At 40.5% G+C, this 27,548-nt stretch overlaps 1 protein-coding gene across 1 annotated transcript; it reads left to right on the top strand.

The window, feature by feature from the left end:
* Positions 1-1,932: 1,932 nt before the first annotated feature.
* LOC121909776 (GDNF family receptor alpha-4-like) lies at positions 1,933-27,325 on the top strand. Its single transcript, XM_042430465.1, has 8 exons — positions 1,933-2,422; positions 13,346-13,612; positions 13,756-13,848; positions 13,950-14,319; positions 20,362-20,471; positions 20,993-21,127; positions 22,516-22,652; positions 25,341-27,325. The coding sequence occupies exons 1-8, from the start codon at positions 2,368-2,370 to the stop codon at positions 25,539-25,541; spliced, it is 1,368 nt and encodes a 455-aa protein (XP_042286399.1). The 5' UTR covers positions 1,933-2,367; the 3' UTR covers positions 25,542-27,325.
* Positions 27,326-27,548: the final 223 nt, after the last annotated feature.

Here is a 27,548-nt window from a genome sequence, read left to right as displayed (position 1 = left end):
ATTCTTCTCTACTGTTCCTCCTGTTTCTTCACCATGTTAACTGCCTCCAATAGGAACAAACTCGCTGCGCAACATTGTACCATTGTAACATGACCCCATGCACCTCCTCTATCCATTTTTCACACTGCTTCCATCTGGTCACAGATACAGATCCCTGGCCTGGAAACGAGCACGTTATGACAGGAGTTTTGTCTCCTCTGCCATAGCATTGCTAAACAAAATACCCTGATGACTGTTACTTTTTTTTATATGTGCTATGTATATGTTTATGAATGGGGATGAATCTCACATGGATGTCTCTCATGTAGTTATGTTGTGGATGTGTACTGTATTATGTATATATGTATTTATGTGAGGCTCCATACAGACGGTGGCAAAACATTTCCTTAAAGGACAATCTATCTATCTATCAATCTATCTATCTATCTATCTATCTATCTATCTATCTATCTATCTATCTATCTATCTATCCCACTATAATAGGCCAATGCTCACATAACTGGAGTATTAGGGTCTGTATAGTAGCCTGTGCATGTCTTATTTCATGCACAGTGTTGACCACAGGGAGGAGCTGCTGTGTTATCATGTAGTCAGAGTCAAACCTCCTCCTCTGATGATGATGAAGACTGCCACCTCCAACCACAGACCAACTTCAAAAGCTGGAATGGGAGAAGACTTGACTTTGCTGAGAGCACACTGGAAGCAAGTTGTTCAATGTTATTCACTCACATACTGTGCAATATTTTGTGTGATTTGTGAAGCAACTTTAGCAAGAACATAATTTTTACTTTCAGTGGAGTGAAGGTCTTCCCGCTGCCATGGTTACTATTGATAACCATACCTTATTGTGTGCCTTTGCTTTGTTGTTCTTGTTTGGGCGGATGTGAATGTTAATGACAGTCACTGTCCACTTGTATTTCTTATTGCCACTTGAGCATCCAGTTGAGCAGGATGTGTAAATTAATCCACTAATCCCTCTGCTGTCTTTTAATTACAGTGAGGACAACAGGTCATCAGCTTGCACTTTGCAGTTTTTAATTGCTCTTGTTCTCTTTTTGTGAGAGGCAGCAGTGGGTTTATTTAATCATATTATGAGTGCAGTATTTTCTCTACACATTCTGTAATTTCATATCAGAGAAATGTTTCAAACAAACATCTATAAAAGACTGCAAAGTGAAAAAAAAATCAATTTTGAGTGACTTTTTAAAAAGTAGATGAGATCAGCAATCATTTTTGTGGATTGATTTTTTTTTAACTGAACCCAGAATGAGGTTTTGTAACGCTTTGTTTCCTTCAGAAGGCACAAACAAAAATGACTTCTGCTGTGTGTGAGAACTATCCACTATCCCACAGGTAGGCTGCGGCAGTTGAACAAGTGGAGATTTCACAGTCCCAGTCCTGCTGTAAGCTGATATGAATGGAAAAGGCTTTGGGGCTGCAGACTGGTCTCAAGGCAGAGGAGGAGAGGGGACATATTTAATTTAACATTTAGGCTCACCTCAGCAGACACATAAAGGCACATATGACGGGGGAGAAAAAAACAAGCCAATTATTTATAACAAAAAACATGGTCCTATCAGATAGGGCTAAATGGAAACGGAAAACAGTTTTTGTTGTTGCTTTATTTCTTTATAGAATGCAGAGTTCAATCAGTGGATGTTTACATTGAACAGTGTCAGCATTTAAAACCATTAAACCATAAAAAAATTATGAAAAACATGGATGAGTGAGTGTTAATGCTGTTGATCTGCTACACACATCAAAGTAATTGACTTTTAATACAACCAGTTACACCTTCTGTTGACAATCATGTTGATGACTAAACTTATGAGCAGGCTGCTACAACCTAGCTGTTCTCCTGCAGGAAACATTTTAACATCCCATGGGTTTATTCAGTCCTTTTAGGGGCCAATCACATTGCGCCTTTAATAGAGATGCGCCATGCAGTCTCCGAGTCTCTCTGATCTTAACTCTGGCTGGACAACTGTGGAGCTGCTGCGCAACCACATGCATGCGCAAATGCGACACGGCTCGCACTTGAAGACTAGTGGAAATCAGCAGCAGGGAAACTTTTTGGGATAAATGTGTTTTTCTGAGTACTACTGTTTCAAATCTGCCGAATGCGTTCATTAGAGATGAATATAAGAAACATAAATGGGACAACAAAAATCGCGAGAACTTGAATCGCTCCAGTTGTGTGCACGGTTGAGTTTTGCCAACTTTGTGTAGCGCTGTAAACCCATCCGATCTGTGTCAGTCCGTGCGGGCGCAGCAGCAGCAGCAGAGCAGGCTGGATGTGGCAGGAGACGGGTCATTGAGCTGCAGCGAGCCGGGTGCGAGTTTCCCCCAGAACCCTAACTCTCTCCAATGTTACCGGACAGGATGATGATCATCGGACTTCTGCTCAATGTTTTCTCTCATGGTAAGGACATTTCTCATCTCTCACAGCTGGTCTATGTGTTCTAGGTGTAAAGGATAACCCACCGTGCATGTATGCTGTTGAGATTTTATAATTTAGTCTGTTAAATCTGCTGGTGTAAAGCTCAGAGTGTGTGTTTCCTTTTGGAAAATATTTTGTTTTCCAGTATCAAGAACTTTGGAAAAAGATGCATGTTTGTCAGAGATTTTCCTGCATCTGTCTGCTGGAGAGCAACAATTATAGCTTATAACAAAGCCCCCATCCCAAATGCACACGATGACACTGGATTTCAGTTATTTCTGATCATATTGTACTCCATATTATTTAGACTCCCCACACTCTGATAATAAGTAAATCATACAGTGGTAACTTTTTTGTAAATTTACTAGGGGACAGTTTTTTTTAGAAGAAGAAAAAAAAGGAATAAAGTTGGAAAGATTGAGTGTCAAAAATAACAAATGAGAACACTATTCTAGGCTTGAGTGAAACTTTCAAGTCAACCCTCAAAATGATATTAAACAGGTCCAACCATAAAATCAGGTTCATTCATTATCTAAGAGCAGCCTTACATTTTACATCTGGATGACATCATACGCTCAGGTCTGTTCTTTCTGCCCTGGATGCCTTCCAAAGAGAGCTGTTCATCTCCCAAATATTGATTAGACTGTCCCAGATCATGGAAATATCACGCATGAAATTTTAACTAAATGGTGTTCTCCTTTATGCGAAAGCTTTTCGGTTACAACATCTGTAAATCAGTGACATTTTACATGAAATGTGCATTAGAATTTGATAGGATAGATTAAATATGACAGCAAAAAATGTAACTTGTCGGACTTCATGACTTCATGGCAGTAACATAACTGACCGGTTTGCAGTTTTAGTGTTTTATATAATATATAATTTTGGGCACTTTTATTGATCAAATGGACAAAAGCGGGAGAAAGAAGGTGCAGTAGCTGTCTGTGATATATTAAATACATTTTTATTTATGTGCTCCTCTTCTGCCACATCCACACATACAGTACCAGTCAAAAGTTTGGACACACTTTGTCATTCAAGTGAATGGGAAGATGTGTCCAAACTTTTGACTGGGACTGTATAAAGCTTTGCAAAATGAGTTATAATCATTGAAATCAATAACTTGACTGTGGCTGGGTAAGAAATCTTCCAGTGGATCTTTGGTTATTGATATTGAATTATGTCATTTTTGGTCACAAGTTTTCTTCTAAAAGGAGCGGAAATGTTTTATCAGTATTTGAATGTGATGGCAGGTCATGTGTCCTGATCCACTGTTAACACAGACAACATGAAATAGTCTTCATATAAAACACAGCTTCTCTAATGGCTTCAGCTGGAGTGCTCTCTTCACTGCAGCACCACACGCAAATACTGTAATTGTTCTGATTTTTTTCAGTGTGCTTGTAGTACGGCAGGGGAGGGGGTGGGGGGGCTTCAGCATTCAGGAAAATTCAGATAATGTCAGGTAAGGCTGCCCATTAGAGATTAGTATCATAAAATGATAAATGCTTTCTTCTGAATGTCAAACCTTTCAGGCAGCTGGTATATCATCCTGTGTGTCAAGCCCACCTGTCAGGCATTTGTGGAAACACACCAAGCAAAGCAGTGCTATTTAATTGAGATCTGAGTCATTACAAATGCAAATTACAGTAGATAAAGTGCCATGCCATTATACCTAATTGCAAAAGAAATTATTGGATTTAGATTTTGTTAACTGACACCATTAAAGAAAACTTCAGCAGAACTGGAAAAGTGAAATCTGTACAGAACTCCCTAGACTTTAGTCTGGTTTTCAATAAATCATTGTAGAGCTGCTTGTCAGTCTACTAGAAATGTAGTCTGTTAAGGCCTATAGAGCTGTTTTGTATAAACAGCTCCTGTATACTGGATTTCTATTTCATGCAATGTTATTTTGACCTTGTAATATATCTGACCTTGTACAACTCACCTTAACAATGTCACTGTAACAGTGGGAGCAGCTATAGATGTAGCCTTTCTAAAATGTCTGTCACCGCTGACAATCCACAGGGCTCTGGGCTAAAACTCCTCACTGCAGGACTTCATACTTTGCATCAAACTACATAAGGAAAGAGATTTATAAGCTGTTATTTCATCCGATATATGCCACTGATTTGACCTAATACTCAAATTACATATCAGTTATTCTCTACCACCTATGTTTTATTGTTTGCATGCATTGTTGCATTCATCTGTTTCCAAATGAATAACAGTGCAGCGGACAGACATCTCACAAATAATGCATGAGATCACTATGAATGGCCATACTGTACCTTTGACAGATAAATCAATGGAAAGCTAGCTGAATGACATTAAACCCTACTTTGACCCTTTGCTGGAAGGCCTTTGTGGATTATTCCTAAAGTCCCAGAACAGACCGCAACTGGTGATTGAGTGTTGCTATTTTGGTACTTCATTTAGTGGACGTGATTGAGCCGTAACATGAGTGTCATAAATTTCTTAGAGCTCATTTCAGGCTGAGGAAAGTTACACAGGTCTTAGGTGGATTCTGCATCTGCATGCTTGAGCTGTTTCTATTCAGGGTTTGACTATTTGATATACACGCTGAGGGGTTTGCATGCCCTGACCTCCTGTGCTCAGGTTTATTCAAGCCTTGGCTTCTTTATCTTCCCCACTGTGCGATGGACTCTTCTCTTTTCATTCTCTTTGTGCTGAGGCATTGTCTTTATACACTGTGTTCCTGTAATTCAGTTTCGTTGAGGACGACAGCACACAAAGATTAAATTGGCAACATGCCCATTGGACATTAGATAAAAAAAACAAAATGTACTGTCTGAATATGCAATTATTTCAAATATTTGATGTTTTACTTTAAAGAAATCATTTTAATTAAAATTCTCTTAAACATCAAAATCTGCATTTCTGAATGACACATAGGCTACTCAATTCACTGTGAAGCTGCTCTGCAAAGGCAATACTCACTTTGCTTAATGTTAATTTGTTACATTTATATCAATGTGTCATTTCCAGTTATACTTCACATGTTTGTGTGTGCTCTGCATCTTGATTGACATGCACACACTTGATGGCACCAACCATGTTTGCAAAAATCTACGGCCCAATGGAAACCGTCCTTGTTGGTTCGATATGTGTGTCACTTTCTTGCCAAGAAATGATTTGGCACATCGTAATTTAGGACTGCACCAGGCAGCAGAAGGCAGAAGCCTGAAATATTTACATAGCTCCAGACACCCTGACTGGTTGATGCGGCACCTGATGCAAGTATGCATTTTACCTGGAGTACAGAGGAAAGATGTAGCCTGCGTGATGTGGCTGCACAATCCAGCGCCACAGCTCATTAAACAGGGCCATTATCCATGTACTGGATGCACTGGGCAGCTGTTGATTCAGAACATGAAATGATGATTCTTGTACATAATATAGAGTTGTTAGCTTTAGTGATGCCTTAATATTGGATATTTGGAGCCTTACTACATGCATTCAGAATGCTAAACAAGCTGTATGAAGATGTATTTGGAACTAGTTCTTACTCATCTCAGTTGTTTTGGGAAAAGCCACTCTGCTTATTCTTTTTGGGTGGTCCCATCTCTGTTGTAAGCCACAATAATGAGAATGGTCACCCCTTGAGTTATTTATTCCTCACTGCTGTGCATCTTGTTGAAAGCTGCACATAACTCCAGGGCTGGAGTTGTCTCTGTGGGGTGTGTGCCTAAAAACTGATTAAAGCAAGTGTAACTGTGCTGTGCTTTTCAGAGTCTTAGTCACACAGAGATACACTCTTGTTAGCTTGTACAAATTGAGGAGTAAACAAAGGTGTAATTTACTCACGCTTGCAATGCAATTCCTAGCAATTTTGGGCTCAGGGTACAGTATGTGAAACTTTGTTACAACTATAACTTTTTGGAAAGAAGTTAGCAGGGCACTTGCCTCAGCCGATGTATGATTAAATTAAATTGCAGCTTTTTGTGAAGACAGGGTATTTTTACAGGGGGAATAAAAGAACTCAAGGTGTTCTTTGAAGTGGACTTTCTATTTGTCTTCTGCTTGTTATTGTGTGTGACTGTATGTGTGTTCTTCACTGACATGTTCTTGCCGCCATCAGTGTGGTTCTGATGTGATTGTGTGAGGAAAGCCACAGTAGCCGCCAGTGAAAAGATGTGGGATGGACACAGTATGGAGAAATTTTGGATGATTTGGCCAAAATTGGAGGCAGAGAATTTGAAGAGAATAATGAAATCCAGCAGGCACAGTATTCTGGGGGGATTGTGGAGAAAGGAGTTGTAAAGATGAGGGATCATAACACACAGAAAAATGGAAAAAAACTTTTAAGTGTAATACAAGTTATTATGAAAAGGGAGTGCAGATTAACTTGTTTACTCAACAATAATTGTTTGGAGGTGCTGGGAAGCTGTTTTGTACAATAAATGGCTGCAGTGTAGGTTATCTGTTCATGTGAAAATTAACTTTGAATGCTTGGAAATCAACAATACCAAATGCATCTGTTGTGTATTGACAGCCTAAGTTTATCCCTTTTGAGATACGGTCACATCGTCCTTGTGTTACGTACATATGTTTTCCTCTGACCTGAGTTTGCAACAAACTACATGCCCACGTCAAATTCTCCCTGGTCTCATGTTTCCTCATTATTAGTTGTTTTACCAAATAGTAGAATGAGTATACAACAAAACTGGTGATGAGGTAATGCACTCTCGTGTTGTATTTGTTATTTTTGGTTCTTCGAGTGGTGCTGCGAGTTCTTCGCAGGTGTACAGTGTGAGGCTAGCTGGGCAACTGCGCAAGCTAGCTACCGCAGTGTAGACAAGATAGCACCAGAATGGAGGACAGTGCTGCTGTGGCGAAAAGAGGAATCTCCGCAGTGGAAAAGAGACTTAATAAAATTACAAGGGAAGGATTGTGTCAGGACCACAAAATAACATAAGGGCAGTAAGTCAAAGGCTGCCCGAGAGGCACAGCAGCTGCATAAGTTGCCCTTTGAGTCCAAAAACAAGGCAGCAGCTGGCAAGCCATGCTACCATTGTGGGAAAACAGGGCACCAGGCATAAGAGTGTTGGTGTAAGGACTTAGACTGCAGAAACTGTGTGAAGAAACGTGCCTGTAAAAATAAAAAGACCCAGACATACAAACAGCACACTGAGATGAAGTGACTTCCACAGAAACATGTGAATAAGATGGAGCATGAACAGGACAAGCAGAGTGACTGTTAGTCTGATGATGAAGATACAGTGCATGTTTTATCTGTTATGGACAATGATGATGGATACTCGGTACTCAATACTGGTATCAGAAGCTGTTTACAAGGAGAAGATGCAGCACCTTACTCTTCGAGTGACCAAGTTGAAATTAAGGACCTACACTGGTGAGGCTACTCCAGTGTTAGGAGTTGTGGACAGTGACAGTGGAACACAAGAAGCAGAAAAAGATTCTTCCACTGTATATCATTCAAGGAAACCATTCAGCTCTGCTAGGCTGCAGGTGACTGGTAAAGCTCAGACTGAACTGGCAAGAAGTGTTCCTGGTTAATGATGGAGACACGGGCCCCCTACAGGAGATCTTGAAGAAGCACTCCAGAGTTTTTGATGGAGAACTTGGCAGCATGAAGGACATCACGATTAAGTAGTATTGAAACCAATGAGCACAAGTGGGACTACATTGGCTACACCGATTGTTCCAGTCATAAAAGGATGGGGCTTCAAGGATCTGTGGTGATTTAAAAGTCACTGTGACTGTAGAGCAGTATCTATTATCCTTCATTACCCCTCTTTTCAGGTCGACAGAAGAAACTGTCGACCATAGTGACACAGAAAGGTCTGTACAGGTACTGGAGGCTCCCTTTTGGCATTACCTTTGCTCCAGCACTTTTCAGCAAAAGGCAAAGGACCAGATTTTGAGTGGGCTACCTGGGGTTCAGTTCTACCAGGATGACCTGCTTATCACAGGACCAGATGAGCAGTTGCACTTAAGGAACCTGGATGCGATACTACAAAGGCTGGGGGAATATGGTCTGAGAGCCCGGAAAGACAAGTGTGAGTTTTTTTTAACCTTCTGTCAAGTACCTGGGACACATAATTGACAGCACTAGACTCTACAAGGCACCATCAAAGGTGAAGACCTGGAGGCTCCATCCCCGAGGAATGTGAGTCAGTTGAGATCATTCCTTGGCCTGTTGACATACTATGCAAAATTCATGCTACTGATGGACCATCATCCTCTCATTGCTATCTTTGGTCCTCATATTGGCATCCTGTTGTTTGTGATTGGTCGTAGGCAGCGATGGGCTCTGTTATTGTCCGCCCACCAGTATGACATCAAGTATAGGAAGGTGGACCGGCACATGAATGCTGACAGGCTCTCAAGGCTCCCGTTGACTGTCGCACACACTGAGCCAACACAAGCTGAGATCTTCTACTTCAAGGAAGAGACTTCAGTAACTTCGACTCGTGAAAAAACACACACACACACACTTGTGGGAGGAGAGGACAGATGACCCTGAGCTTGAAGCCTTACCTGGTGAGATTAAATAAGGAACTGTAAATTATGAAAAGATATTCCAATAGAGTCCCAGAATATAAATATAGACCTGGAAATGTGCATGATACTTCCCCTTTAATGTCTCTTAAGAGAAACTTATGGTGCCATGTTTTTAATCCAGCCTTGCTGTGTGAAATAAAGGCATTTTAATTATTAGAATGAGATGGGGTCACTCATTTGGAGATTTTTTGTTTATTTTTAGGCTTGGACCTAATCTACTAGTTGCTAATGTTAACAAAGACCTCCCTTTCAGTAGCCATCTGCTCTGTCCAATGTTTATATATTTTTTTAATTTAGTGGCTTGAATCAAAATTAAAATAGGCATTCTGGCAGGGAAATCATCATTACTTTTGACTTACAAACATGTGCTCTATTGTGCTTCAGTTTACTTGCTGCCATGTTTTCCAGTATGGTCAATTAGTGCATCTACTTTCACATTAATTCTACAATAATTGGGATACTATATCCCATTTACACAAACCAGGATAAAATTATATTCAGCAAAACTCAAATATTTTAGTCATCATCGGTCAATTCTGGTCTACACAGACACAGAACCAAAGTCACCAGATGCAAAAGAAGACCATAGCAGACTTTTATGTGGAATATTAATGTGCATGTAAATACACTGTATGTACAGCCCAGTTAGGACTTCACTGGTTTTACTGCAGGTGAGGTGAATGAGTGCAAAGACAAGTCACAGGAAAATATATCCAGTCTCATTTTTGCCTCCTTGAGCCTGTGACTTCCTTCCAAGAAGTCCCTTCTGTTACGATCCCCAAACACACTTCACATCAGAGTCACACTCTCCTGCCACGGTCTCCTCTCACATGAAATTACTACACAACAATCTGGACGCACTGCTGCCCATCCCACACGTTTGAAAGGACGGAAGAGAAATTCGCCAAACTGATCCACTCCCTGTGAACGTTGGTGTGCGGCTTTGCCATTTATGGTGTTAACCTTCCTCAGCTTTGCCTCACATATTCTATTAATCAACCCAGTGAGAAATCAATAAAGTGTATTACGGCTCACATATCACAGTAATTCATCTCCTGTTCAGTTTTCTTTCCTTTCTTTTTTTTCTTCTTTAAAAACACACTGCTCACTTAGACCAACCATTCCCTTAACCCATTTCACAGGTTTCTATGGATCATGGTTGCGGACCGTCTGGTTATGGATCTCAGGTTTCCATGGATCATGGTTGTAGACTGTCTGCTGCCGTGGTCCTGCTTGATGTGGCATGGGGCCTGCTATTATTACTATCAGTCATATTTCTATTGTTATTATTTTTATTATTATTATTGCTGTTGCTGTGCTTCTCTGTGTCTCTCTCTCCCCTTTCTCCCTCCCTCTCTCTCTCTCAACCCAACTGGTTGAGGCAGATGGCCGCCCACCTAGAGCCCGGTTCTGCTTGAGGTGTCTTCCCATTAAAGGGGAGTTTTTCCTTGCCGCTGTCACAAGTGCTTGCTCATGTAGGAATGTTGGGTCTCTGTGAATTAAAGAGCAGAGTCTAGACCTGCTCTATGTGAAAAGTGCACTGAGATAAAGTCTGTTGTGATTTGGTGCTATATTAAAAAAAATTGACTTGACTTGACTTGACTCAACCCAGACTTTTACTTTAACAATTTGTTGCACCTCAAACAGATTGGTGTGAGCACATTGTCTCTTAATCATCATGACATTATATAATGTTCAAGTTATTAAAATAATTATGACCTGTCTACTGGACAAGATTTAACAGAGCTGCTTGGCATTTTATAGGTTTTGGTTATTTGTGTGTGTGTGCGTGTGTGTGTGTGTGTGTGTGTGTGTGTGTGTGTGTGTGTGTGAGAGAGAGAGAGAGAGAGAGAGAGAGAGTACGCACAAAGGAAGTCTCTGAAAATAAAATTGCTGATAGTCTCTCTTTATCAGTGGTAAGCCTGAGGGAGCAAACACTGAGAAGGAATAATGAATAAACTGTTCACTGCCCAAACAGGAGATTACATGAAGCCTGTTTAAACTGCAGCTAAACACAGTGGGATTCAATGCTTTAATGTAATTATCAAGGTATCATGATACATAGATAAGCAGACAGACATGTAATCATCACTTTTATACACCTTGGGGAGCTGCGACTGTGAATATGACTCATTGCCCTGTGTGTTACTAGTGTTTTTTCCCACCTCTCCTTTTGGAGTCACTGCAGTATCCTTGGCAGGTTTCCTGCAGCGGCGATGAAGCGTAGCCTCTGTTTATGATATGTCTCACGCCAAAGTGAGATGTGGACCTCATGTGGCGTCTGAGATTGCAAAATATGCAGCAGCAGAATTGGATTGCAGCCGCGCTTTGTGCCGCCAGTCAGCAGGAGCTTAATCGAAGTGTGTGACCGATCTAACACAATGCTGTGTGTGTTTGTATATGAGCTTGTGTGATGTGTATGTTAATGTGCTGAAGCATAAGTACATGTGAGGATGAAATAGGTACGGATATTTGTTAATGGACATGAATTCAGTTCAAACATTTACTCCATTTCCAACTCCAGTTGGACAAAATAATTTTTTAAAATGTTTGTCTGCCTACTCCTTAAAAATGACAGGATATAATAAATTAATGAGACAAAGCGGAAAACGTGTGTGTATATTGCCTACCAAGCTATTTTCTTTCTCAGTCTGGAATCACTGTGTAAAAAGTATAATTTGTGGCGACAATTATGTGTCACATTTGAGAAAATTAATTTCCTGAAATGCTCCATCAAAATGCATTTTTATGAAGAGGGCTTTCACTTTCTTTCTTTCATCTCCCTCAAGCTGCTTCTGGCCTTCCAGCATTATGTTTTTATGGGGCAACAATCAGTATTATGAGATGATTTGTAGTCTTTCCACTTCTAGTTATTCTGGAGAGAACAGTGCCAATCAAAACACCCTTAATGCTTAATTACTATGGACCAACATGACATGTTTTTCTACTGAAAGAAATGTCATTGCTGATATGCAACACATTTGTACTCATAACGTAAAGGGATTAATCCTTTTCAAGACATATACAGCAGATATAATTCTACAATACCTTCAAGCAGCATAGTTTGTAGGTGTAACGTGCTGATTCATCTATCAGATAAAAATGTTGTGTCTGAGGGAATGTCAGTGAAAACATCCTCATAATGGACATTTGAGTTGAATCCAGACAGAGGCTCAAGCTGAAAACAAAATTGGAAACAAACTGGTTGGTTTGGTAGGAAATAATTGCTAAATTGGTTACATGTGGAGACAGTGTCTGCCATTGGTATACGACTTGTTCTAAATTAAAGGGACCTTGTTGCAAAAGGTTTTGCTTCCAGCTGTTCATGTGTCCTTCTACAATGATATCAGAAGTGCTTTTGTACAAGTTAGTTTGTGTTTATGCCAGTATGGCATGAATAAGATGAGAAACTCAACGTGCAGAGACTTGAAGAAACTCCACATTTTCTTGAGAAATCTAATCCATTACAGTGAACATCAAGTGTAGTACTTGCAGGAAGTACTTCCAGGAAGACTAGGCATCCGACACTTGAGAGTTGGCTGTCGAGAAGCATCCTTTTTGATGCAGGAAACTACCAAATTCACTTTCCACAACATCCTTATTTATTCATCTTTTAGGTTTTATTTTCTGACCAGCTAAATTCAATTCAATTCAATTCAATAATCTTTATTGTCCCTGGAGGGAAATTCTGGTGCAGTATAAAAAAAACAAGGGAGAAACATTCTGTGCATACGAAAACAACAAAAACACTGTCAACAACAAGTAACAAGAAACATACTGTACAGACGGCAACAACAAAAACACTGTCAACAACAAGTAATGGCAAACATCAGGTTTACAAGGTGCTGTGAGTAAAAAAGTGTAAGTAGTGCAATGTACAAAGTGCAACACTATGAGGTGGACTATAATTAATGGTTAATGGCAGCAATTGCCTTAGGAATTGCTCCACACAGTACACTGAAACTCTCAGTAGTTCAAACTACAAAAGAAAAAATGATGGTGCATTAATAAAAAGGCAAAGGTGAAAGAGTTCGTACTTAGTCAACAAGGAGCCCAAATGAGAAGATGACGACACAATTCTGATGATTATAATCATAACATAATCCTATAGTGTTGTTAAATTATCCAGGAGACTCCTGTGTTTTTATGGTTTCCCCCACGTTGCTTCTCTATTACACTTGTGTCCTTTCAATTTAATCTTCCTTATTGGATATTATAGTAACCTGCTGTGCAGTGGAAGGACTGAATGGTGGTACCATAAACCCACCTACTTAGCACAATACACTAACACACATATTGGTGGTAATGTTGACAACCAGCAGCTTTGTCCACTAACAGTATCCACCTCTCCTTTAGGAAGCGTGCCAGTGTCTGCGTCCCTAGACTGTCTGGTGGCGGAGCAGGGCTGCATCCAGGAGCAGTCCTGCATGGTCCTCTACCGACTGCTGGAGTACTGCGCAGCTGAGGAGGCGGTGTCACCCCTCGGCCCAGACGCCCGTTTGGAGTGCCTAGAGGCCCAGAATTCCTTGCAACGTTATCGCCCCCTTCAAGTTTGCAAGTGTCAGCGTGGCTCTCGCAGGGAGGAACACTGCCTCAGGGTGTACTGGACAGTGAGATTTGCAGGTGGGTTTAAGCATTGGCATCTCTGTGTGTGCATGTATGTGTGTGTGTGTGTGTGTGTGTGTGTGTGTGTGTATGCGTGTGGGGTGCTTTTTGAGTTCTCACCTGCATAAGCAATGTAATAATGCTTTTCACTACTGTTTTAGCATACGATGAGTATGAAGTGTCCCCATATGAAGAACTGAAGTTAAATTTGGTGAGAAACATTGAGATGTCACGTATGGCCTCCATCATGGCAGGTACCACTACAAATACTTAAAAGTTTGCCACAAAAATAACTGTATGTCACAATTTTTATTTCCTGAAATACATACCTCTGTTTTCCTCCTACAACTCCCAGCTTCGTCTCTTTCTGTGGATGGTCAAAACCAGTGTCTGAAGGCGGCCCAGGACTGTGGCCTGTATGAGAAATGTGGCTCCCTGCGGTCAGAATATGTTGTAGCCTGCACCAAGCGAGCAACAGTCTCTGACAACAGCTGTAACCGTCAGAAATGCCACAAAGCTCTACGGCGTTTCCTGGAGCGCGTGCCAGAGGAGTACAGCTTCGCATTGCTCTTCTGCCCCTGCTCTGATACTCTGTGTGGGGAGCGCCGGAGGAAAACGATCGTCCCATCGTGTTCCTATGAGGAGAATGTGAGAGGGGAGGAGAAAGTGGGCAAGCCCAACTGCCTCAACCTGCAGAATTACTGCTCAAGAGACGAGCTGTGCAGGTAAGAAGGTTGTTTGGGTGTATTGATGCAGTACATCAAGTGCCCTTGATAAGGGTCTTTCAGTATAGAACAACACAGAACAAAATAAATGCAACAGTAAAGGCACACTGTCGAGTTTTTGACCACTAGTGGCACCATGGAGCAGTGTTTTGATGAGCGGGTACCAGTTTTGTTTTTGGCACACATGCATATGTACGGCCATTAGCATGTTAGCTATGTTATACACATCTCAGCTAACTGAAGAGGTCAGTAAATCTGTAGTGCACGCATACGCATACTATTATATCTGTTGGTTTTACACTATTCTAGTGATCACCACAATGATAGAAACACGCTAAGAAACATAGCAATGTACCAGAAAATTTATTGTAGTGGAATAAAAGCAGGTGACAATTCTTTCGGACCACAAAAACTCAAGGATTATTTTTTTTAGACAAAAAATAGGAATGGAGGGCTCAAAGTAGTTTGCATTAAATGCTGATAATATATATATTTTATAATTACAATGTATCAAATGATGATGTCGAATGCGACAAGGATCGCTGGTGGTGCTGAACCTAGAGAGGATTATCACCTGACAATGCAGCTCTCTGCTTTATGGAGCTTTATAACGATTTTCAGCTCATTGTTTAACCGTCTGGTTGCAACTTCTCTGTTTTGGTTCAAAAACAAGCACTCAAATGACACACACTATAATTGCTATTGTTGCTGACATATATAGACAATGATTTAATACAGTCTGAGAGCAGCAGAGCGCTAGGTGCTACGACATGATACGCTCCAATAAAGGGACAAATACATAGGCTCAGCATTAAGGAATAGTTCATAATAACACAACAGCTTCACCAGAACATGAAAAGAGCAATGCACAGACACAGTATATAATAATAAATAAATGTGTCTTACCTTCATGTAGTTAACAAACTACAAAGGAGTTTGCTTTTCTCCTCAACCTTGTAAATCACATTGTCAGAGTCCAGCTTCATTAGGATCTATTTCTCCGTCACCATCAGCATAAGTGCCTCCAAATTGTGCTGTGACATTCTGCTCCTGAAGTGATGCTTAATAAACTTCACTGTGGAGGAACTTCTCTCACATGCCACTTGTGTGCAGGAGATGGTCAAAAAAAATTTGTAGGCCAAGCCTATTGTGTGATACGCATAAACAAGTAAACAAGTTCAACTGCTTCAGGAGCAAATAGCAGCACAGTGCACAGTTCTTGCATGTTGCACATCTTTTGCTCACTGGATCAATATCTTCTTGATATATCTCCATCTGACTGTTCTCTTCCTCCCTCTCTGAGGCAACAGGCTGTGACAGTCTGATTGTGTATTCATTCAGTAGAGACCTTTTCAGAGTGTCCCAGTTTGTGGTGAGGTTTGACAACTCAGACTTTAAATTCAACTGTTGCATCTTCATCAAATGTAAGTAGGCTTTAACTTACACTATGTCCTGAAGTGCATTTCGGGGGTAATCCATTGGCTTTTGTCATTGGGAAATTATGAGGATCCAGACACGCTTGATCAGCATAAAGTTTCCCATGCTGCAGGAACCGACGACGCATACATTCCAGTGCTGTATTGAGAATTATGTTGTGGACATAAGTCCTATAGGCTGCCAATGAGTCTGTAGATGTGTCCTCTGCATCACCAGACTCCCCTGACATAGTGTTTCTTTTCCTGATGTGTTTTGCTGGCAATGCGGCCTGCACTTCCATTTAAATTCCTCACTTTGAAATATTTTGTTTACCCATTTCATAAAATTGTCTGCAGCTTCTTTCATGGTGTCAGTAAGTCTCTGACAAAGGCAAAGTCAGTGTTAAATTGCACAGGAACACCTGTGCAGTCAAAACTGTCTTGTACTTTAAAAGTGACTCTGCGAAGGTGTGTGCTTTTAGATGCACAGGTGGTTTAAAGTGAGAACTATCTTGAATCTTGAACAATGTCTCAACGAGGGCCACATACAAAACATTGTCTGGCTGGGTGAATGATCTGAATATCTTCTTCAGTGCAGCATCCTTGGAAGACCATCTTGTTTCACCTATTAGTGAAATCCTTCGGTATTTGGGGTCCTGACTGACACCTTCCTAAACATTCATTTGCTGATATGAGTCACAAATAAACACTGTAATGTCATTAACCAACCCAAATAATGATGCTGCTGCTATCACGACACCTGTAGTTTCAGCCATAACCAGGTTGAGAACATGGGCATAGCACCACACATGAACTTGGCTTGGGGCTTCCTTCGACAGCCATGCAGAGATCCCCCTGTATTGTCCCTGCATATTTGTGGCCCCATCTGTTGAGTTTCCAATGCACTTCTTCACATCAATTTTGCAAGAGTTCAAAGTCTGTTTAAGCAGTTTTAGAAAGTCTTCCCCTGCTAATGATTCTCATTTGACAACTGCCAGTAGCTTCTCGTGAATGCTGTAGCAGACTACAACACTGCAATAATATTTTGATGTTATGTCTTGTGTTGTATTGATTTGTACTGAATACATTCCAGCCTGGATGACATCAGAAGAAACACTCTCTTTGATTAGCTGCCGGATAGACTCCACAACTGAATTCACAGTTATTTTGGATATTAATGTCACTAATGAACCTCTTCCCTTGCCCGCCTTTCTTTTCTCAAAGCACTCCTGTACATGCTGCTCTAAACAACTGTCACAAGTATTTCCAAAAAGTTCCCATGATCAACCGACATGTCAGTTAATGAGTATGCAGCCTCAGATTTATTACCATGTGAGTGGACACTTGCCTATCAGTTTTGCTGTGTTTAACAAACGCTCTAGAACTTGTTGCCTCTTGTGCACTTGTTCTTGACGGGCTGACATTTGATTTGAATCAAGCAAACTTTCGATGTCTGCTTGGCTTACCCATGAAAAGTATGTCATTACACATTCCATATGAGTAACAGTTTTTTCATGCTCATTTAGCCTCTGATGTAAGTGCCTCCAATTGTTACATCTGTCAATGAAGGGATTTGTCTTAGTCTTTTTACAAAATGCCAGGCATTCTGCACAAATTAAAGAATGATTCTCAGCACAATAGCTGACCCATTTATGTTGTGATCCATCTTTGCGGCAAAATGCCTTCTTGATTGGTTTGTCAGCCGAATAATGTGGGTGAAACTTGAAAAACAATGCCAGTGTGTTGGAATTTGGGCGTCTGAATAATTCGTATTGAGCATCCTCTGAAGCCACACTTGCACCTGCTGCTCCGCTATCCCCTCATGCTTCAGTTGCCTCCGGCTCCGGTAATCCACTTTTCAAGGCTATTTGTTGTTTATCGTCAGTTTCTGCCACAAGTCCAGTGCTCAAGTTTGATTCTTCAGCCTCTTCCTCTTGTTTGTTTCCCTCGTTGTCTTGTTTGTCTCCCTGGTCTGGCTCTGCGACAAGTTTAATGTCTAGGTCATTGCCCCAGCTAATGTTAGCGCTGCTAGCTAAAGCAGCACTGTTGGTGACCCTAGCTACACTTCCGCAGGTGTAGCACATTTTTCACTCTCAGTCAACAGAGCTTTCTTTGTTTTTTTTTCTCTTTTTCTCTGCCCCCTCCCCCATTTGGTCATTTGGTGCCTCAATTCATTTTCTTTTAGCCTGTTGTAAATTTCATACTAGCTCAATTCCCGGGTTTCTGCCCTCATCTGACCTCTCCACTAGCTACATCGAGGGGATCATTGAAGAATGTGTTCATTAAAAGGTGCAATGGGGCTGATTTCAAATGTTTTGGGCTGCATCCATAAAATAACTTTTTGAATCAAAATTATCAAAGACAAAATTATTATTTATTATTATTATTATTTTTATCAATGCAATGATCCGTTCTGAGCAGCTCAAGCAGCCCATAGTCGGGTGGGCCTTCTGGCATTTGCCCATTTCCAGATGGCCAATCCGTCACTGTTGGTAACAGATTTAAAACAAAACAAAAGAGAGGAGCTCTAACTACAGTTGACATGAGGTTCTTCTGTTCTGCATGCATGGTTACCATGTGTTTCCTCTTAAGAGTGTGGGAAAAGCACAGAAACACTCACCACCTTTGTGTAGTGTCTTCAGTTTCAGCCCAAGATACACAGTATTACACACTCATTGAAAAGTGTTCCAAAGATTTTGCCCCCCTCAAGTATGTTAACGGAGTGGACAAAATATTAGGAACAACATTTGATATAATGCACTCCAGTACACCGCCACCACCCACTACGTCCTCAATAATAAACATAAAGTAGAATTATCACCTTTCTGACAATGTCAACAAAAACTTAAAAACATTTAAGCTTTGTGAATGTAGGATTTATTATTTTATTTTATTATTTATTATTAAGCTGTTTTATTGGATTGCATTAGATTGCAAAGGTGTACCTAATGAAGTAGCCAGTGACTGCTTTTGATTACTGATGAAATGTCTGAGTGATTCAGCTATAAATTACAAGTAACATTGGTTTCGACTGTGTGCACGTTTCATAGATTAATTGTGGACATCGTGAACATTGGGCAACCTCTAAGATACTGTTGGCACTGAGGATATTATTCACACCATCAATACTAATAATTTTAAACAAGTAAAATTGTTTTGAAAAAACTGCTGTATATTTGGCTATAGGATTACAATGCAATACTACTATTACAATTAAAATTTTGCATACCATAGAAGAAAATTTTTGATTATGTTCCCAAAGACACCGCCATACTTGGCGCAATCATCCACTCCCATGGTTTCTCATACCACTGCTATGCTGACTATACCCAGCTCTTCCTGACGTTCCCGCTGGAAGACCACACAGTCTCGGCTCGGGTCTCGTCATGCCTTGCTGATATATGGGCATGGATGAAAGAACGCCACCTTCAACTCAATTTCTCTAAGACCGAGCTCCTTGTCATCCAAGCCAGTCCCTCTATACAACAAAACATCAGCATCCAGCTCAAATCAACCCAACTCAACAACTCAACTGTCGGTTTGCCCTATACAACATCAGGAAGATCAGACCCTACTTGTCTGAGCATGCAGCACAACTCCTGGTACAGACTCTGGTAATATCACGCATTGACTACTGCAACTCCTTACTGGCAGGCCTCCCCGCATGTACGGTCAAACCTCTGTAGATGATCCAGAATGCAGCGGCATGATCTTCAACCAGCCCAAAACAACACATGTCACCCCGCTGTTGATATCCCTCCACTGGCTCCCAGTTGCTGCCCGCATCAAATTCAAAACCCTGACACTCGCTCACAAAACAGCAACTGAAACAGCTTCTTGCCCACCTGAACTCCCTCATTCAGGTCTACGCTCCTTCCTGCTCACTATGCTCTGCCAATGAAAGGCACCTGGTACACCACAACAGGGCCCTAGCCCAACAGTCGCTAGCTAGACTCTTCTCCTCTGTAGTTCCCCGGTGGTGGAACAAGTTACCAAACTCTGTTCGATCTGCAGAGTCCCTTTCAATTAAAAAGAGACTAAAGACCCAGCTCTTTCGTAAACACCTCTGCACTTGATGGACTGAAGGTAGAGAAAAAAACACAAATGCAAAAAAAAATCTGCTTCTATGCACTCTATGCATTGCCTCTGTGCACTGTCTGTTGGCATCTACGTCCTGTTGGACTCAAACTTAGCTTTATGGCACTTACTCGTGTTGTTCTCTCCTGACTAGATCCCTGCTTGTGTTGTATCAGCTCTCAGATGTATGTTGCTTTGGATAAAAGCATCTGCTAAATTAAATTGTAAATTGTAGGTGGGTGGTGTGGGCGACTGTGGCTGCCCAGGAGGGCCACCATTACTGGCTTTAGAAACTAAGAGCAAGAAAACAACTGCCATTTTTAATACAACATATGGTTTTAATACAAGTGCATAGCTATCTCTTTCTCTGTTTTTTGTTTTGTGCTCTTGTAGTATCTTCCGGTTTGTGTTGTTTTTGTTTTAGCTCGATCCCGAATCTGAAAATAAAATTGTTAACACTTTAAAATGCACACTCTCCTCCCAGTGCTGACACATGAAAAACTGTCTTTACTTCTGTGTTTCTGCATGTGTTTTTGTGTTTGTGCATCAGATCCCGCTTTGCTGATTTCCAACACAACTGCCAGCCTTCCCCTGTGTCTGCCTCTGGCTGTATGCGAGAGAGCAGAGCCATGTGCCTGAAGGCCTACGCTGGACTCATAGGTGAGTTGGAGGAAAAGAAATAGAGACTGAAAGATGGAATAGTTAAAAAAAATAGATATAGAGCCACTCAGGGGACTCGTTATTGGAAATCATCAGTAGGTGTCTAAGAGTGATATTTTACTTATATAATTTTTATTTTGTTGCAGAAAATAACTCTACAGAGGTTCATAAATAGTCAACTGCTATAGCTGCTGCACTGGGGATCCAGTAAGCTTTAAAAAAACTTGAATTAAAAATTGCATTCCCAATAGCTCTACAGAAAGATCCAGGTAATATTATTTCCTGTTTCCCACGCTGTATTTTTCAGAAAGTAATTTTGTGTACCTGCAGTTATCAATATCAATAGCTGCAAAACTGGTGACACTGGATCCCCAGGGCAACTAATATTGTTGGTAGGCTGTGTCGCACCTTCCACAGAAGTGTGTTCTGAAAATGAAAATCTTATGGCTAAGTGAAATATTACTTTCAAAGTTTTCAAAGTTGCACTTGTAATATGACTTTTGTCTTCTTTCTATAACCAGGCACCATCATGACTCCCAACTATGTGAGCAACAGCAGCACAGAGGTATCCCAGTGGTGCACATGTGATGGCAGTGGCAACGAATGGCAGGGCTGTCAGCGTATCCTGCACATGTTCAACAACAATATATGTCTGCGTGAGTAAAGAGTCATGTGGCAGACTGTACAATGCACGTACAGGGCTGCTTGTACTTAGCAAGTCACAAAGACAAATATGTCAAAGGTCCAAAACTTGAGATGAACGTATGTAAATATGCTACCTGCAAGTTAAACGCCAGGGCTTCAACCTGCTTTGAACACTTCATTTGCAAAGTTACCTCTACTTCCTCCTTGTGATGATGTCAGATTTTAACGTAGCCTTTGTTGCTAAGGTTGTTGTTAAAAGTCTGCCAAGGGGCAGCTTCTGGAAGCTAACCAATCAGAACAGAGTGGGCTTATCGGGAGGAGAGCCTTAAAGAGAGAGGAGCTAAAACAGCCTGTTTCAGACAGAGGCTGAACCGAGGGTCATGAAGTATAAGATAAATAAAGAGTTTTTTGAACTGTAAATCCTGCATAGATATTCCAGTATAGCCACAGAATAAAAATATAGATCAGTAAATGTGCATGATACGTCCCCTTTAACTTTCTAGATCTTTAAACTACAGCAAAGATGAGGGTGCGTCTAGTGTCACGCAACCATGATTATAATATATATACTGTGTATATGAAACAAATATGAATATGTTAATTGAAAATTAATACAGGAGCTATTTATTATTACACTTGGTTGTATTGAAACAAGTATCTAAGAGTTTTAAGTAGAAGCATGAACATTTTATTATTCATACAACTCAATCCAGTAATTTGAGTGACAGAATATTTCCAAACATCTGACACACTGCTCATTTTGATGTCAAGCAGCTCGTCTGCTATTGCTGTCAGTTCCTCCTGTGTCAAGATAATGACAGAGGAAATGTTAGCTTTTTTCTGTCAAACACTAAACTGATCTCGAGATGTGTTTTTTAATGTGCATAATACAGAATTCAAATGTGCCATTATTGATAGAGAGTGCGAACCACTGTACCGTAAAGTTTTCAGATAAATAAATGAACACCAAGAGACATTCTCCCTTGAGTATGGCTTGCTGCCAAATGTGAATGTGGTTTCCAAGTTCTTGTGTAGTCAATGAATCCTTTCTCCAGATCTGATAAACATAAAGTGGCTTCTTGTTGAACTGCTGCCAAACCAGCAGGGGTGTAAAGAGCACCAAAAGATCCTATTCAAGAAGTAAAGTAATTCAGTCACTATAAAATGTACAGTATGTGTTGATATGTACGGTCTTTACTGTGTAAAACTAAAATAATGAGGGTCAGAAGCCTAAATAGAAATACAAGTTAGTTTAAAAGGTAATTTTCTGATGATCATTGTCAGCTTTAGCTTGAGCTGTAGCATCTTCTGCTTATAAATTCACAATATTTTAGTGATGCTTCAAGGATGAGTAATGATGTGAACCCAGTGAAGATGGTCCCTGCTGGTTTTCTTTCAGGCGGTGCCATCAGCTCCATGGGAATCTCCGCACCTCCTCCTGTGGAAAACACTCCGGTGCCAGCTTCTCAGCCCTCCACACGCGTCTATAAGGAGAGGGTTCACGTCAGCGTTAACACTCTCCCTGAATTCAACAGCGTAAGAGCTCTCTGCTTCTTCGCTGTCACACCATATGCTAGTGTTAGACATTTTCTACAAGCTGAACTGAAGAAGTGGTTGACTGTATATCAGGTGGTAACACTGAGGTATCACAAGGGACTGCAGCAGTGAGTTGGACCCAGCAGCTCCCTCAGATTATTTCTCTCCCCTTCCCTCTCATTGTGGTTGAGGATTAACTGTAGGTGTTTACAGCATTAGACTCAACCCTTACTTATAATATTCATGTATGCACACCCATCTGCTCCATATTCCCCATTTTCTCACCATCCTAATCCTCCTCATTCTGCATCTCCTCTTCCCACAATCCTCTATTGCACCAAAACCCTGCCACTGGTGGCCTGCATTTGACACCCAGATATAAAGTTCATTTAAGGATGATGCGTTTCTTAATTATTATGTAGCACTATGAAATCATACTGTAATGCTAGCAAAAAAGTTAAAGTCTCCCGAAAGTGTCCTAGTTTCAAATGTGTTGCACCTCTGACCACATCCAACATCACGATGGATGTGGTTGGTTGTGGTCAAAAGTGTGCTCTGTTGCACCTGTGACCACCCAACAATGACATCAGTGTACTGACACACCCTGGAGTACACTTCTATATCTCTGCAGCAAGCTGAGAAGCAAGATTTTCTTTGCTCTTTAAAAATCACAAAACGGGAAAAAAAAATCTCTTTGTCTTTAAATTCAATTGACTTGTACCTCTTAACTTACTGAAGTACTTGCATTTATCAATGTTAAAAAAGACTAGGTCAAAACTTAGTATATGGTTGGACCATGTATAAAACTCTAGAGGGCTTTTAGTTGGTACGCTGCCTGGTTGTCATCAGACATCGCAGCATTTTTAAGATGTTTGTTTTTATGTAAATTTTAGTTTATTTATTTGTATCGCACTTTTCATACAGCAGTTGTAACTCAAGTTACTGTACATGTAATAAAAACATTAAAAAAAGCTTAAATACATTGCACCAGATTTTGGGTGTCAGACTATACAGTACTGTTGTAAGAAGGGTTGAGTTAAGATTTAAGCTATTTTTTTTATATGTCTTATATATTATTTCACTTACCCACAACCTGAAAAATAGTTTTGATGCAGTAACTGTGAAGTTAATCATTAATGCTAAGTGTAAATGACCCCAGTAAATGTGTTTCATGTGTGTAAAGTTTGCATTGATAAATGTATTTGTTCCATTGCTTTTATTTTATTTACCATGAACATGGAAATGCTTTATTTTGAAATGACACTAGACCTATGTAATGTGTGGGAAGTGACAGGAAGCTACACTGACGGCGCACAGATCCTCTCTTCTCAAATAGGTGTTATTTGGATAAACTGACCACATATTGGGAATCTAAATGGTTAGTTTCTCACCTGAAAACAAATATTAAAACTTAACAAAGTGACATATTAACAGTCCAACAGTGAAAATTACAACAGCTTAATCTCCACAGTTGCTGCTTGCTGTTGGTTGGTGCGAAATGCATGCTGGGATACTTAGCTTCGGCGGCCTTCAGCGGACCAATGATGTCACTTTAGTCAGTCAGTCAATCACTCAGTGACTCAAGTATCGATGGGGAGGACTCTTTCCTGCTTATAGTGGAGAGCGTTACAGTATTTACTCTATCTGTACCCCCCCCCTCCCACACACACACAGTTTGGTTTGGCCCTTTTTCAGCTGCAAATATGACTTCATGTGGAGTGGCCCTGTGTTTGTATTTATGACAGCATTAAACCTCAGAAACATATTTTGTCAGACATGTTGGCTTTGAGCCGAGTAACTATCAGAGAGTTTTCGGTGCTGACCTTGAAGTGGGATTTCTGCCAATACACTGTTATTGTTTTCTTAGCCACAATGATGAAACTAATGGAGATAAAGACGGTCACGGTTATGCTTTAAGGGTTGATGAATGAGTCAAATTCAAAATCTAAGTTACTGGAGGTGTGTTTTTGCCCTTAATTCCTTTAGCGTGCTTACAGTCTAACTACAGTGTGCAGGAGCCTTGCATGCATGATTTCTTTTTATAGTTTCCTCCCAATCAGCATTAAAGTTAGATAATGTATAAGGAATGTAAGTAAGGAATCATTTTGCTCCATTTGCGCTGATTATACCATCTCTTAGTGTTTCATGCACAAGGAGGCCTCTCGGTTTGAGTTTATTTATTTTGCACAAGTTAAAATCAAACAAATACACACTAACAACATGAAAAAAATTGATGTGAAGGAAGAAGAAAAAAACCGAGGAGGCTTATTGATTACTACCTAAATAATATATGTACATACTTAAAAGAAAAACAAAGTCACATTATTGACCCCAATCTAAGCAACAACATCTCAGCAACATCTCAGCAACAACATAATTCACAGTAATACAAAAATTCAAATATTACCAAAGAAATGAATCAATACTTATATTGACACCATGTCAAAATTACATTATTAGCTTCACAAATTTTGTATTTGTTGTGAGGCTATTGTGAAAAAACAAGTGATGCATACTGGGTGTGATACAGTAGGTCAGTCTTCCCTGTTTCATCTGTAGCTTTAGGATATTTTCATATGTTGTTTTAAATTCTGTGTTGTATGTTTCTTCAAGTTTACATCCTGAACTCCCCTCCATGCTTCACCTCCTCTGTTAATTGGAAAAATCACTCTTCCCCTACTCTTTCAGATGGAGGACAGCGAGGAAGAGGAGCAGGAGGAAGCAGAAAGCGAGGAATTCAACGTAATCCCGCCGTACTCTGAGAAGGACTCTAACATTGAATCAGGGGCTACAAGGAGTCAGCGGGGAGCAGCTGTCCGAGCAGTACCCATGTTTCCATTAATGCTGCTGCCAACGCTTATCCTGGACTGGGAGTGTTGGAGCTACTGAAGGCTCTGTCTTCCTTCCCATCCTACGCTCACATTTTACACCCGCTACCACTTTCAAATCCATCACAGCCCTCAGAACAAACCACAGAGGACAGCTGCAAAGAAGAAGAAATGGAAAAGCTACTTCTTAACATTTCCTTTTCTTTTTTCATTTTCACAATGTCCCCCTGCCTTTATTTTATGATTCTGTTTCTCCTATCACTGCCTCCTCAAGAGTTAAAAGATATCAGTAGTCTTGCAGTATCTGTCATATCTTCGCTGGAGTCCTCTCCGGTGAAAGGAAGGGAACAACGTGAGCAGATATATGAGTGCATGGGTGAATTGAGAAGTGCTGTCTGGGCAAATACTCTATCTAGAGTCTGCTTCACACTCATAGTACATCCCCTCTTTTAACAAGAAGCACATTGCCCAAGGCCACATTCACCACATGTGCTCCCGAAAACCATAACCAGTCTTCTCTACTGCAACCAAGCCCGAGCATGGCTTTTGATTTCTATTTCATGACTCATGTCACATCCGTTTCTCCTTTGCCCCTTCGGCTCTTCCTCTCCCTCCTTCATAGTATGGTTCAGCAAGTAATCCACTTTACAACAAGCTAATAAGAGACTGCACCACTCTTAAACCGCTTTGTACCATTAAAAATACTTTTTAAAATTGCACCAATTTAAAAAAGTGATAAGACACGTTATCACATTATGCTTGAGAGATCTTACGTCTTTTCAGGCTTCTCACTTTATGCACCAAAAAGCAGAGTGCAGCAGTCATTCTGTTCTGCTTCTTTTGTTAACACGCCACTTAGTGTTATTCCTACCGGGGTGAATGGCTGAGAATTCAACCACGGGCAAAAGCAATGAGATCAAACTCTATTGTAGAAATGAAGAGCGAAGAAAAGCAACATAAGCAATTACAGCACAATTCAAATTGCTCAGCATGCAGGGAAAGTCTGGAGTAAGGCTCAGGGGAGGAAATAGCCAATTTGCTGCTGTCATACCCTCTCACTTTTTTGTCCTTAGGAGATGTGTTTTTAGTGCTCCTTCCCTTCATCATGTGCTTTAAGACGTTGTGAGAGCGAGATGCAGAGATAGGGACGGACACAGGAGGCTGTAAAGCCTGCTGGCTGCTCTGATCATTGAGCAGCACATTGAGCCATTATCTCTGCCTGAAATATCTTTTGCTGATGTTAATGATTTTTTCTCTTATGGCTCATTTTCTTGTGAAATTACGCAGCTGCGAGGACGTAGGTGAAGAGAAGTATAGTGAAGATTTTTTAAAGGGACAAACTTATAATTTTGAGGATGAGTTTGCAGCAATTAGAGGTCTGAGCTCTGTGAGGGAAACTTTCTAACTTTACTGCTTCATGAGGTCTCTGATGACTCAAATGATCATTTGATTGTGGTTATGTGTTCATTTTTATTGAGCAGTGAAATGTGAATATTTCACAAAGCAGTCCACTTACCTGACTGTCTTCAAGCAGATCAGAACAGAAAATTTCTAAAGATGTATCACAAAAAAAAAAGGTTTACTGTAGATGTCAAAGGAGCACAGCTCTACATGCTCATCAAATCCCACAGCAGACTGACTATAAATGTTGTTGGTAGTATGTTTTAATGAAGCTTAAATGTTTGAATTTGCTTGAGGAGGCAGTATGGCCCCACTAACTTTTTCACCCTCGCTACTGGACTTGTTTACATGATGGGTTACTGACATGAAGACTTAACTTTTGATAAGGACAGACTGTATAAAGGCAGAAACGCACTGGAAGCATATGAGCCGTGCTTTTGCAAATGCAGGTATATATATATATATATATATATATATATATATATATATATATGTCAAACTTGGTTCAGAAGTCAGTGTAGGAGGAAAATGGATGTTGTAAGGCTAGAGGACCTGCAGTGACCATTACCCACTTCAGAGCAAAATGACATCATGCAGGTTTTTCACCGCAGTCTTGTTGAGAGTTCGGCTATAGGAAGCTAAAAAAGTGGATGAGGAAAACGTCGGT

This window comes from Thunnus maccoyii, chromosome 13 (genome assembly GCF_910596095.1).
Source record: "Thunnus maccoyii chromosome 13, fThuMac1.1, whole genome shotgun sequence".
In the NCBI taxonomy this organism is placed as follows: Eukaryota; Metazoa; Chordata; class Actinopteri; order Scombriformes; family Scombridae; genus Thunnus; species Thunnus maccoyii.
Note: the sequence above shows the minus strand (reverse complement) of the source record. Positions and strands in the feature narration are given on the sequence as shown.

What these genes read in the sequence shown, in the direction of transcription:
- LOC121909776 (XM_042430465.1), top strand. Translation starts at nt 2,368, where the DNA reads ATGTTACCGGACAGGATGATGATCATCGGACTTCTGCTCAATGTTTTC. An exon ending in CTGGACAGTGAGATTTGCAG is followed by an intron (nt 13,613 to 13,755) that starts GTGGGTTTAAGC and finishes CTACTGTTTTAG; the next exon opens with CATACGATGAGTATGAAGTG. An exon ending in TATGGCCTCCATCATGGCAG is followed by an intron (nt 13,849 to 13,949) that starts GTACCACTACAA and finishes TACAACTCCCAG; the next exon opens with CTTCGTCTCTTTCTGTGGAT.